The sequence below is a fragment of the Thermobia domestica genome, chromosome 2, assembly GCF_964235325.1.
Source record: "Thermobia domestica chromosome 2, izTheDome1.hap1.1, whole genome shotgun sequence".
Classification (NCBI taxonomy): Eukaryota; Metazoa; Arthropoda; class Insecta; order Zygentoma; family Lepismatidae; genus Thermobia; species Thermobia domestica.
In genome coordinates, this window is record NC_137455.1 from 115,458,998 (window position 1) to 115,473,819 (window position 14,822).

A 14,822-nucleotide genomic window follows, 5' to 3' on the forward strand; every position below is an offset into this window, starting at 1 on the left:
TTTTATCCTCATGTTGTAAAAGAAGGGATTGAATTGCCTCTCATTCCCTTCGTTGATATCCAAAAAACTAACTTGACGTATCAGCTAAGCCAACTTTGCAGAGAACTAACAATAGAACTTATTGCCCTTTACCCAAACTCGACACTAGACCTACAGAAATCACTGAACGGTTTTAGGATTCCTTAGTATCCTAATGACGTTGATTATTCTAAATGTCTAGCGACTTCAGGTTCCAAAGTGAACACAAAGTTAACACTACAGTGCTCGCGCAGATTACTACTGTAGTCCAGTGGATTTCAGTTTTCTGGTATATGAGGGTTGGCAACACTTGTGACCTAGAGCGGTCGTCTACCTTCCTCCCTCATTCCTAGAACACCATTAGTCGAATGTTAGCACCCAAAGTCAACGCACTGATGTTATACGGATTGTTATTTTCACATGGACTACTATTGTAATCCATGCGAGTACTGACGTGATAGTTTGTTTTCTGGCTAACGTTATAACTGTTCTTGTTTTGAATGTATTATTTCACATTATTCGCTCAAATAAATGTGATATATGTTAGTTTAAAATGTCAGAGAAAGAACAGATAGGACAGTGGCTAACAGAAACTGAAAGAGACGACGAAAGTGTTTTGAGTATTGAAGACTAAGATGAAATAGAGGAGGATGTTGTCGAGTAGTGACTCTGAAGAAAGTGGTTGTGACGATTTGGAAGAAATAGAGGATAGAGAAAGGAAGGGTATTATCCAGGAAGACAGGTTTCACGGAGAATTTTACATCGGAAAGGACAGAATTACCAGATGGTATATTGATCTAGTGCACCCAAGAAATATGCGAACAAGCGTCATAACATCATACCTACACTGCATCGTTATTAAGATAGAACAACACTACATTTGGAGTTGCCATATTAGACAAATTGTGTCGGCAGTGTGATACAGCAAGGAATTCGCAAAGATGGCTACTCACTCCCTTCTTCCACGTGTTAAACGTTGCTGGAATAAACGCTCTCATTGTTTTCAAACCAAATAACAATGATGCTATGATCAACCGTAGAGACTTCCTGCAATCTGTGGCTATGGAACTTATCAAACCTTTTTGTGGAAGATGAAGAAACAAGGGTACACGAAAAAGATGTTTCAGGTGCAGTAAGTGGATCTGCTCTGATCACAAGCACACTCTTTGCACTGACTCTTATCACTGAAACACCCAAAATTTTGCCTACATGTGACCTTGTTTTCAAGTGTAAAATTTAAACTTGCCAACAATTTAACAACGTCTTTTGATTTTTCATAACAATTTTTAACCCTTTAAATGCAAATTTCCTCTTTTATTTCAATTTTTAATCAAATAGTAAGAAAATAAACGAACATTTACAAAAATATAGTAAATTACATATGCATTCTAAAGTTTTGTCTTCTAATTCCTTTTGGGCATTAAAAAACAAAATGTTGGCACTGAATTGTGTTCTTTATTGCTTGTGAAAACCCACAAAAATAATGTAAAAAATACCTATTGGATAACCACTAAGATATATGTATTTATCAAATGGACTACAATCGTAATCCGCGCGAGCACTCATGTTTCAACAATTTCATGCGAGTATTGTAGTGTTAACAGAAAACGCTCCTATTCTTTCATTTCAGAAATTTCTTGTAGTATTGTATGTAACAATAATATTCAAGATTAGAAAAAACAATATTTTGAAATTTATCTAGGGCCTACCATTTAAGCCAAAAATCATTTCAAAAAGACAATAAACTATAACTCACCTTAAACCATCCACTCCCAGGTAAATTATCTTTACATAGGTTTGGACGAGGATTCTCTGTTAAAAATTCCCTTACACTATGCAGAATGTCATTCTTCTTACGTGGGAAGCCCTTCCTGGATGCCTCAGTTATCCATCTGTAATTGTTGAAAGGCTCACTTGTACTTGCTATCAAATCTTTGTTTTTCATTTAAAAAACCTCATTAACGTATCAATAATTTTTAATAAAAAAATAAGTCAAATTAACTTATTATTCACATTTTTCAATAGTTCCAAAAATATTTCTAAAAGATCTGTGTAATTTAGCAAATTGAAATGTTACACAAATATATCAAAATAGACGTAACTTTCTGGTTAAAAAAAAATCATAGCATTTTCAATAACTCTAAAATTCAACTTTTATTAAATATAAACTCTGGAATATAAAAAAGATATTAATTAAAAAGTAGCTAATTACTCAAATTAGTTGATTGAGAAGAATACTATGAAATAATAAATGCTAATAATAATATATCGAAATATTAATGCAGTTTTCTGTATTTTCCTTTTTTGTAAGTGAATACATAGATTAGTAGACCTAAGTAGAAACATAAGTATTAATGCAGATATCAATTGGGCTTACCGAACGATAGTCTCTTCTTCCTCTTTGGGTAAAATAGGGGAAGGACCAAATGTGTTCTTGCAATCGGGGTTCTTTATCTGATATCTTAACGTAGCTCTTGGAATTCCATATTTCTTTGCTATGGATCTCTGAGATGCTTTTGTTTCATGTAAGTCACTGAGAGCCTTCTCTATAATTTCGTTATCGTAAGGTATTTTAGCAACTTTTGGCATTCTTGCGATTACGACTGCAAAACCTGAAACAGAAAATCGAGAAATCAGAACTGTACATAGTGATTGGCCACCCGATATATTTAGTTATTGGCCACCATGCCAACAACTGGTAAATACATTCAGATTAACGTGAGAAAAAGATATGTTTCATAAAGTGCATAATAAAGGCTAAGAATATTTTTAAATTGCCACATTTATTGACTGTGCAAATACATAGTGATTGGCATACGTGGTCAATAACTGTAAATGAAGAGTAATCAGGTTATAGTTATTAACCACCCCCCGAAAATGAAGAAAATAAAAAAAATAGATATCAGACATTCTGTTATATAGTGCTTCAAAGCTTAAGAAATCCATTATTATCAATTACCACAAGAAAAACAACTTTAAATCCTAAAAGCGATTGATTTATTGTTAGAAGAATCCTTAAGAATTTCATAAGACTTACCTAGAATTTCAGACTGATCCGCACATGTTTTCACTTCCGAAACTCTAGCATTACAAAGGCGCAATCTTGCGGAAGAATGACGATTTACAAACAAAGAAAAGACAATTGCCGTCCGCTTCAGCAGAAATTTCGAAGCACGTCCTTATTATTGTACTTTTAATCGCAATGTAGCCAATCACTATTTGATGGCCAATGACTGTATGCTTTACCCTATATATATATGTATGTGTGTGTGTGTGTGTGTGAGTGTGTCTGTGTGTGTCTGTATGAGTTGAAAAATACAGATTGCCAGGTCACCATCGCAGCTAGAAATACGAATCTGGCGCCTAACTTATTTAAGACCAAACCATTTACGCCTATGTACCAAATTAGTCGCCAAGTTGGATTTTTCGGTCACCAAGTCGCCAATGGTGTTTGAATATTTCAGTTTGGCGATAGACATTTGCATAAATTATATCTGACAACAAAACTCTATAATCTTGTTACTGGATTCAGACTTCAGGTTTCTTGGCGTGCCTATAATTACATATACCGGCCTGAAAAGATCAGAAATATGGCGTTTCTAGCGAATAACTGATTATGTACAGTGCCAATGAACACATTCTTACACTCAAGACCATACTTCAGCCCCTCTCCCCCTTCCGTCAAAGAAAATATATTCTTAGTTTTTGTGTTGTAAATTGCAATGTTCACATTCTCGTCACAATGAATTCTGCATTCTGAATTCTGCATTCAGTCGTGACTACAGAAAATTTCACTTTCAATGAACGTATAGTCTGGATCACTAAAAAACAAGAGTATTATAATATATAATACAGAAACGCCCACACAGAAAATTTTTAGTACTTGGATCTATTAATTTTATAATATAAAAGATGAGGGAGAAAGAGCCAAATATGTTGCCCTAGGTTGGAGCTTAGGCGCTAAATTAAGCCGGACTAATATGACCGGTACTTATATGCAGCATGTGTCTGGTTAGAGTAATATTATTTTCAGTTTTTTAGTTGCACGGTATTGAAAAACTGATGGAGTTTGCTCGCAGGTAGAAGTAAATTGTGAATTTCCTTTTGCTACAGCTCGTAAAAATCTCTGGAAGAGCAGATGGCATTCTATCTACTCAGTGATATGGTGACGTGCAGTTTCTCACTGTGCAATTTCACTCGGTGGTCATTATCGAGGAATTTCACACGGTCTTGTTTATTGGATTAATCATTCTGCGGGTCTACATTTTCACATGACCCACCGTTCAATCACGCGATTCATCCTGAATACGCTTTCAGAATAGGGGGAGGAAGGCTATAGACAAATATCAACTAAGTAAGAACAGAAGAAGGGCAAACAAAAGTTAAAATAAATACTAACAATTGCAATTAATACAAGAGAAGCAGAGCTTAGAAAATGTTTCACAAAAGGAATAATAAAGAAAATAACCGTAAATTAAAATAACAAAGATCGAGACAAAGAGAAAAATGACGAAACAAATGTTATAATAAAGAAGAGAAATATAATAACATAATGAATTTGAAATTGAAATAAATGAGTGAAAAGAACACAAAAAACATTACAAATTGAAATTCATAAGAAAAGATAGCAAAGATAATATATAAGAACAGAAAAATAATAATCTAGAACAATATAATTAGGAACAGGAGATAGCATAATCGCAAATTAAAATAAATGTAGAATAAAATAAGCTGCATATCAGAGAATTCAGTCAGGAAGTTTAGAATTCGAATAAAAATATGCTCGTTTCTGACCATAAACAACTATGTAATTTGTAAAAAAAAAAAAAAAAAAAAAAAACATTAGCTCCATACTCCAATTCGGTTCTAAGAAGAATTTTGTCATCTTGTTATTTTCCTAGCGAATAGCACGTTGTTATTGTGGAACCTTCATACTTCTGTACATCGCGAATCCATTTTGTACAATTCATAGTTTACTATTTCAGCTTTTGGAGAAAACTAACGTTTCTCAAGCACTTTTTAGTGTCCGCCATTTCCTAGTTTCTCCAGGACTAATTGCAATCGTCCGTCAAGACACATGTAAGTAGATTTTCTGCACCTCCGGATTACAATCTAAGCCCTGTCTCGTAAAGGAATTAAAACTAGATGTAGCATCTGGTTTTAGTACACTCAGAAGCTTCAAGATATGTGGTGTCAACCCTCCACTGCGTTATTCTCAGACTTTTGACCATTGCAGTTCCATATTTCTCTTTTAATTTTTGAATTGTCTATCCATTGTTGTATGAAATAATTGTTGAGCTCTTCGATTTTGTAGCCAGATGGACAGTCCTTCATGATGAAGAGCCAACTTTCATCGATCGAGCTTGCTAGTATTAAGGCTAATGCACTACACATACGAACATGATGGCTTATACCTTCATTGTGGAGACATTATTCGACGATATCTTCCAGTTGGTAAAGGCAGCCTCTGGTCAGTGTTGCCACACTTGGTACAATTGTACCAAATTCAGCCCTTTTTATCATTCATCGGCCCGTTGGTACCACGCTGGCATTTTCAGCCCCTTTTGTGAAAAGGTTGGCACAATTCTACCCAATTCAGCACCATTTATTAATAATGTGTTGTAATGTCTTTCAGGGAAGATTTTAGGATCCTGGACCTGTTTCACATTTTTTTACAAATGTCAGTTTACGTACCTTCTATTCTTCTTACGTTCTATTATCCTCCTTCGGTCGTGAAATATGCGAGAATATGGTGCAATAATTTATATTTTAATATTTTATTTTAACGTACTGTTTACACACGAACTCGGAGATGATTGATTTGTTCCTCGTTTCATATATATTTTTCATATATGGCCATAATAACTGTTTGGTTAATGGGTCACTTCGAAATAAAGGCGTGCTTGGTTTCCTTACAATACATATCGAAGATGATAACTGTTTTCCAATTTAATTTTTGCGACCTCTGTTATACTTTCTACTTGTGAGAAAAGTTTCATCTACTTCCATGGTTGTTCGGTGTCCTCCTATTTGGATGTTTTTAAAAAGTAATTTTTAGAAAGAGCACTTTCTTGGTTTGGACTCTTGGAAGAGGGGAAAGGGTGTTTTAGAACTTTACCTCTTTTAGATTCGTGTTATAGAGCCATGTATTACACTGGTATAAAATAATGAATTCAGCCCTTTTTGCTTCAATTTGGTTCTATTTTTCAGCCCGCTTCTGAGCAAGGACTGCGGCAACACTGCCTCTGGTTAAAATGGTAAAGGCAGCCGAAAACCTGTGAATTAGGAAACATGCAAGCAATGCATTGATTGCAAGAAGCTTAAGATCCACTTTCAGCACTCGAGGTTCGTTAGGGCGAGAACACATTTTAAGAAATGTAAACAGTTACTTGTATGTTTGCTCTGTTTTATGTGGGAGCAATGCATACAAAATTGATATAATCAATGTCTTATCATATGTGCTTCTTATATCTGCATGTATGATGTATAACTGGGAAAAATAATTGCCACAACTCTTACAAAAGAAACCGTTACTCGCTGTCCTTCAGAGTGCAGAGAGAAACAACGAACAAGAAGAAAACAATCAAAATTAAAAAGTTTATTTAATTCATGTTTTTTTTTTCAATAATAGGATCAAATTTGATTAACAGAGTTTTTATTTTATTCGTTGCTGTTAAGAATGAATGTATTGTTGGCATACGTTAATTTCCGAAAATACAGGTTTTAACCAACTTACCAGAATGCCTTGAAAGTCTGCCTGTAGAAACTACAGCTTAACCTCGTTGATCCTAATATTTATTTGCTTGAGCTGTTCGGATTATCAAAAAGTTCGGATTACTAAGGAATGCTAAAAACTGCCCTGAACAAGCTTAAAATACGTATATAAATTTACTCTCAGTATCTTCGTACGTACAAGCAATTGAAAAATTACCCAATTAAGACCTACTAAGAAACGAAACTTTGTATGTTACTGTTCTTTAAATACCACAGTACAGTAACGTTATGTAAAACAAAATAGCAATCCTGACAGCTGTGTATATATTTGTTTACGGTTGCATTGTTGTGACATGAAAATCTAAAAATAACAGCATGTATGTACAGATGACGACTGAATGCCGTTTGGAGTACCATGCAGAGGCGCCCTTTGGGGGTGGCGACTGGGGCATCCGCCACAGGCTCCGCGATAGGATATTCTCTTGTCACAGTCAGCTCAAATATGCGGGGCCTCTGCAACATTCTAATGTACCGTAGCTTAGAGTAAAGTGAATACTTTGACCAATAATACGGTGTGGTGGATTTCTTCGGAAACCAGTTTTCATAAACCAGAACTTCTTACTCAATATTTTACTTTTAGAAGCCTTAAATTCCCGAAATCTACACCATTACTATGAAAGCGTTTAGCATGATATTGTTGGCTTTAAAGTACCATAATAATTACGCCCTTGAGTTTCGGATTAACAATGGGTCAGCAAACAAGGCGACGCTAATACCATGCACGTGACTCTAAAAGGCCTTATCTCAACTTTTCTTTGTTATCAAAATAGAGTGAGAAGTCATGTTGTTTGTTGCTTTTGGGCCACAAGAGTGGTCATGTTGCTACGGACACCTCTGAGTCTTCGCTTCCAAGAAATAGCTCCTATTGCACGCCTTGTGTAACACCTCAGTTAGGCTTCGGAATTCGGACCGCGCAGTCGTAGTGAGATATGGATACGTAATATTATGATTAGTGCGTGAGTGTCTTCCGATTATTCGCTTATCGGGCAAAGAATAAGTGACCACTATGAGTGGCAAAGACAGAGACAAATTCCATAAATACGAAAGTGGAGCTGCGAAATCCAAGAAACGGAAGTATAAAGACGATTTCGTTCAGAAGCAAAAAGGATCTTTGGACAAGTTTGTTGTAGCGGTAAAATCAGCGGATCAACACCAAAATCTTGGGAACACGGATGATGATTTGTCTGTGACTGTGAGGCGACAGACCAGGTTGTGATACCAAGTTTTTCGTTCGACGAAGAAAACAAACTAGCCGGCAACAAAACTGGTTCTACGCCCTGTTGTCCCACAAGCAACAATGGAAACTTGGTGCAGTTCTCTGGGGACAACGTTGTTGCAACAGACCCAGAAAGTGACCTCTCCTGTGAAAGCGCGACCATTCCTCTGCATACTTCTGACACTCTTCAAACGACGAGCACACTGTTTGAGGACATATACGATCCAGGTAATTGGAAACATATTAACAGCGAAGTGCGTGACATGTTAGTGGAGGAGGGTCCAATCAGGCTAAGTGACTGTGAATACACAAAGGACGAAGGAAGCCATTTTTCGAACAATTTCTTTACACGGAGAAAGCTGAACGGAGAAACAGTGGATAGGCGATGGCTAAGTTATTCGAAGATCAGAGAAAGAGTATTTTGCTTTCCTTGTAAGTTGTTTGGCACGGCAGCTACTAGAGGCCAGTTAGCAAACGAAGGCTGCTGCGACTGGAAGCATCTTGGCGATAAACTTCAGCACCACGAAGTTTCTGTAAATCACGTTAAGTGCATGACAGCGTCGTTGGAATCAGCTCGGAGAATGTCCAATGGTAGCGCAATAGATAACATGATGTTAGAACGAATTAGAAATGAAAAGCTGCATTGGCGCGCAGTGTTAACAAGGATTCTAGAGATTGTACAGTACCTTGCCGAAAACAACAGCGCATTTCTTGGAGAACGGAGACACTTTATGCGCCGAACAATGGTCAGTTTTTAGGCTTAGTTGAGATGCTGGCCAAATTCGATCCAACCATGCAAGAACATCTCCGCCGAATTAAGAACGACGAGGCTCACGACCATTACCTCGGGCATAGGATCCAAAACGAGCTTATCGTCCTGATGGCGTCAGAATAAAGGGGAAAATTATTGATAAAGTGAAACTTGCTAAATAATTTGCCGTCATCCTTCTGCACGCCTGATGTTGGCCACAAAGAGCAGATGTCCCTAATATTGCGTTTTGTGGACGTATCAGGTCCGGAAGTGAAGGTGGTGGAGCACTTCATCGAATTTCTGGATGTGGACAACGCAACAGGAAAGGGGTTGTCTGAAGCTCTTCTTGCCGCACTGGCGAACCTCGGTCTGGACATCGCGACTGTCGTGGCCAGGGGTACAACAATGTTGCGAAACATGAAGGGAAAACACCAAGCAGTTCAAGCGCACATTCTTCGCATGAACAGTCGAGCATTTTACGCTAAGTTTGGCTGCCATAATTTGAACCTTGTTTTAGGAGACATGGCTAAATGCAACTCCCAAGCAGTGACGTTTTTTGATGTCATACAGAGAATATATAAATGATTTGCTGCCTCGCCTGAAAAGTGGAAAATTTTGGAAGTAACCGTGCCTTTCATGACTACAAAATCACTTTCAGAAACGCGGTGAGAGTGCCGCCTGGAAAGTGCAAAAGCGCTGCGTTATCAGACGAAAGAAGTCAGGGAGGCACTGTTGATGTCGCAGATACCGCCAATGATCCGCTAGTAAAAAGTGAAGCCGAATATCTTGCAAATTATTAGCTCAAAAGCTTCGAGTTTCTTCTGAGCTTAATCATGTGGTATGACATTTTATTTGCTGTGAAAGCTGTCATGAAGCTCGATGTGGCAATACAGCAAATCAAAGGCCTTGTTACTTTCTTGAGAAAGTACCGGAAAACAGGATTCACCGATGCTATGATCGCAGCAAACGAAATTGCGTCCGAAATGAACGTAGCTCAGAAATTCAAGGAACGATGAGTCAGATGCAAGAAAAAACAATTCGATTATGAGGGTAACGACGAAGAAACATCTTCGCCGGAGGAGTCCTTCAGAACAGGATATTTCTTATGGATAGTGGATCAAGCACTTACCTCAATGGAAAAAAGATTCGAACAACTGGAAGGATATGCTTTAATCTTTGGATTTCTATACAACTTGAAGGGTTTGCGGTCATTGAACGACTATTATTTGTTAAAGTGCTGCATTGTTTTGGACAACATGTTACGCGCAGTAGATTCACGCGATTTGGGCGGAATTGACTTGTGCGCAGAATTGAAGATTTTTCGAGAAATGCTTCCTGATATCATGAATGCCGTCCAAGAGTGTCTTCAATACGTTTGGCCCATTCGAGATTCATTTCCCAACATCGTTATTGTATACAGAATTATGTTGACAATTCCTGTGACAGTTTCCAGCGCGGAAAGAAGCTTTTCGAAGTTGAAACTTATCAAAAACTATCTAAGATCAACAATGTCGCAAAGCAGATTGTGCGGTTTAGCTATTTTGTCCATCGAAAAGGAAGTTGCCTCAACAATGGACTACGATGACCTTATCAACGATTTTGCACAAAGCCAGAAAAGTGAATGCCATAAGAACCCCTTACCCCCTCAAAAATTTCACTTATGTTTCCTAGCTTCAGGGGGGGAGGATGCTTCGCCTACCGAACCCGCACGCCTGGGGCCCCGCATACTACTAAGGCCGCCTCTGTACCATGCGTGCAGATTAAGAAGTTTATATTGTATATCAATTTCCGAAAACATTGCAGTGGAAATCAGCAACACATTTTACTGTGTTTTCGCAAGATTATCTTTTTTCTGAGTTTTTATTTTTAATTTCATCTCCTTTAATTTGCTATTACTTTTGCTATTAGTTTTAATTTATTTCCTTTTCTTTAGGATAAGATGTGTTTGCTATTTTTTTTTTCTTTTTCCTAGCTTCTCAAGTATTAATTGCAATTGTTCGTATTTATTTTGTGTTTGCTCTTTTTCTGTTCTTACTTAGTTCATATTTGCTGTCCTTCCTCCCCTTATGGTGAAAGCAGTTTCAGCGGTAATCACCTTATTGATAGGAGGATCGTGTGAAAATGCACGGCACCTGCAGAATGATTAATCCTATAAAAAGGACCGTGTGAAATTGATCGATAATGAGCACCGTGTGAAAATGCGTGGAATCGGTGATACGTACTTAGCCAATCACCGCACAAACGCCATTATTTTTGAGTTCCTGGACTGACGTTTGATAGTTCTTGATTCAGGTAGCATCCCAATTGCCTCATGATACTGAATTAACACTGGCTAATTGTAGTGCCACTACTAGGAGTAATGGACCTTCACATCAAAGTAGTACACACAAACAATTCGGCTAAGCATGAGCTCTGCAATGTAAAAACACTATACATTTAATTTTAAGATGCTTTTTTTGTTTTATGCTCTCTATTTGCAATCGAAGTTAGTAAATTTTGATACATATTTCACAGAGAAAGGTATAAAAAAGACTGAAGGATAGTGTATATAACAATTTGTTGAAATCTTCTGAAGGGTTAAATGTAGAGCTTCTAGGATTTTTTAACATTACTAATCCCTTTTTTCTTTGTGATAAATTATAACAAGAGAACACAAGTCAGAGAACCGAACTCAAAAGCTCTCAGCATGCACAGCCTCTGTTGCCGAGCTGAGCCTATATATGGACAGACTTGGCCACAAAATAAAGAAACCTTTATTGTTAGCCATACTTGTCCAGCAAATTTCCTTCAGAACCGGCCAGCAGTTGCTAAGAAATAAAGTACCATATACAATCATAGCCAAGCCTAGCCTGTTCTTGACCGAGGGCACTAAGTATAGCAATCTTTATTCTTTTACCTGTCCACCAAATTTCAATCATATTCAGCCATCAATAAAATAAAATACAACAAACAAGGTAAGTTGAGCCGAGCCTGTCGCCTACAAAGCCCAGACATAATATATAATGATCTTTATTATTTAATCAATGGGATGCTTGGCCACTAAATTTGATTTAAATCTGGCTAGTAGTTACCGAGAAAAGTACCACATACAAACAGAGCCGATTCAAGCCTGTCCTTTGCCGAGTCGGCCACCAGGTATAGCGATCCTTATTATTTAGACAATGGACTATCTGCGCACCATATTTCGATGATATTCGGCCAGTAGTTACGGAGAAATAAAATACAATATACAAGACAAGCTGAACTGAGGTTGTTGCCGGCGGAGCTCGGCCATCACATGTAGTGATCTTTATTAAAGATGATTGGGTATTTGCGCATCAAATTTGGTTTAAATTTAGCTGGTAGTTACCGAGGAATAGCTTTCTTATAGTATATTCTATAGTTAGATAAGAATTCCATGACCTAAATGCCATATTTCGCTCTAAAATTCACCATCAAGATAGATGGAGCACATGTTTTACGTATTAAAGGTAACATGAAGAATGTAGTATTTGAGGGCAATTTTAGAGGCTATTTAACTTTATTTTAACTTTTGAGTTATCGACATTTTTTTCTTCTCGGGATCATTTCAGTTTGTCATCTGTATTTCATTTCTAAGAGCTTAGTATTCTACTTGTAGCGCAAAAGTTAAACTTACGTTTTTCTATATATCCGTCAAAGCGTACGTTTTTCAATATATCCGTCTAACCGTACTTCCATTTCTGTTATACTGTAGCTGTGCAACGATTTAGCAATAATTTTCCGGATACAACCTTGAATACTAATTTATACAAATAATCAGTAGCGGATTTAGAAACGTACTTTGGGGCTGGTTTCTCTGATTGTTTCGTTTTCTAAAATGTCCTAATTTTATTTGGGAGGAGCTTGAAGTTTATGAGTACAGGCATAACTAATACTGTATTTCGTTTCGTTTATATAAATTTATTTAAAGATAATCTTCCGGATACAAACTTGAAGATCATTTTATACTGAGAATCAGTGGCGGATTTAGAAAAGTATTGTGGGAGGGTTTTTTTTCTTACTAATGTTTAGTTTTTCTAAACATTCGTAATTTTTATTTGACGGGAGCTTAAAGTTTATGAGTAAAGGCATAACTAACAGATATTTCGTTTGTTTTAGACATTCCGTAATTTTGGGGAGCAGGCTTCAGTCCGAAAGACCGTCCCCCTAACCTTCGCAAAATGGTCACTGCTGGCAATTAGTAATAATAACGATTTAAAAACAATAAGAAATGAAGTCGGCCAACTCACAGTACACGCACTATTTCTACTTCATAGATGGAATAAAGAAAAGTTTTGTCAGAATGGTCGAATGCTGAGTTGAACCCTAGACTTCCCGATAGAAACGCAAAAGCTCCACGCAGTCATGTTTGTTGTGCAGTTGTATTTATTTTAACTTAAATATATTCCGTAGTCCTTTTCTTCTGGTGGTGGTGGGGTGGGGAGAGTTACATAATGATATGAAGGGTGTGAGCCAAGAACATGGTAAGTAACAAATTTTCAATTGCTGAGTTATGCAGCACCAGATAGACAGCAACGCATACCGCTTCGTTTAATCCTTCACGCATAGTCTTATGTGAAAAATCAGCTTTCCGACTTTCAAAATGGATTGTGCAGCAGAAAATTTCTAATTTCTTAAAATAGTAAAATTGTGGGTTACCATGTTCTTACCTCACACCCTTCATATGTTGAATCCCTCTTGTTAAAAATACAGAAAACTTGAGGACTGAGTAAACCGTGATGGTTCTTATATAAAACTGTAGAATTTCAAGTATATACAAAACAAAATGCTCTAGATGTGCAGCCTTTAAGTGTATCGTATAAATCTAAGTATTTTTCTTATGTTTTATTTTAATTTTATTTTGTTCCAAAAAGAGAAATAAACACACTGCTGAACAAGACTGCACTTATTTAATATAAAAACACATTTACACGTGATATTTCGATCTTCTAGCCAAGATCCTCATCAGATGATACATCAGGATACATCAGATGTCCTCATTAGAGTGTACGTCTGATGAGGATCTTGGCTAGAAGATCGAAACGTCACGTGTAAATGTGTTTTTATATTAAATAAGTGCAGTCTTGTTCAGCAGTGTGTTTATTTTTCTGATTTTATTTGCAAGACGTATGACTATGATTGTCCAAAAAGTTGTGTGGAATATTTTGAAGTAAAAATACTACATAGAATTTTGCTACTTATTTGAGTATTTTTTTTTTAAAAAGTATTTACTTTTAGGGTTGGCTGCTTTACACCAGCTGTTTTTTCTTTTTTTTAAATAAACAATTGGTTTAAACCAAAAAATAAAATAAAAAGAACGAAAAATGTGAATCGTATGAACTTCATGGTGACGTTTCCACACATCAAACCATCTGCATTAGTTTTATTTCCTTTTCAGCTTTTAATCAAGGTGTCCTATGTTCAATTCTCGGTCGAACCACAACCCTTCTTTCATGCGTAAACAAAGTAGCGGTTCGGATGTAACTTTAAGCGAAAGTCTTCTCCTTGATAACCTTGGTATTACGTAAGGATGTTAAACCTAAACATACAAAACGAAACTAAATTGTATATTTTCGCATGCCTGAATGCCTGTTGTTTTATAAAGAGGTTGCTTAAATATATTGATATAAATTGGCAAAATTTATCGATTGCCTACGTAGCTTCCAATATTAGCTTGGATTGTACTTTCAATGATATGTACGAACTAAATTTGTAATTTAATATCTCAGTTTTAGCGTACTGATTATGATACGTTGACCTTTAAATTTTACATGCAAAGCAATAACAGGATTTTTCCGTTATTGTTTTACATTTAGAGTAATGACGGGATTTTGCCGATGGCTAGGGCGGGAGTTTCTCAATTTAAGAAATTTACTGACTGCACTTCTTTAAGCTTATGTGACCTCTTCCAGCATAACCCCGTTGTTGCATAATAACACCAAGGCGAAACAAACTTATTTCTGTCAATATGTAATATAAATACATAAAGCAAAATATCTAAACTAAATCACCTGATTTAAACCCAAAAAAACCTAGTTTAAACTCCCCCCCAAAAAACGGGGT

The 14,822-nt window shown here is 36.6% G+C and overlaps 1 protein-coding gene across 1 annotated transcript; it reads left to right on the plus strand.

The window, feature by feature from the left end:
* The first annotated feature begins 8,271 nt into the window (after positions 1-8,271).
* LOC145679143 (zinc finger MYM-type protein 5-like) lies at positions 8,272-8,766 on the plus strand. The gene has a single exon (XM_081749734.1). It carries the CDS (start codon positions 8,272-8,274, stop codon positions 8,764-8,766), a length of 495 nt encoding a protein of 164 aa, XP_081605860.1.
* Positions 8,767-14,822: the final 6,056 nt, after the last annotated feature.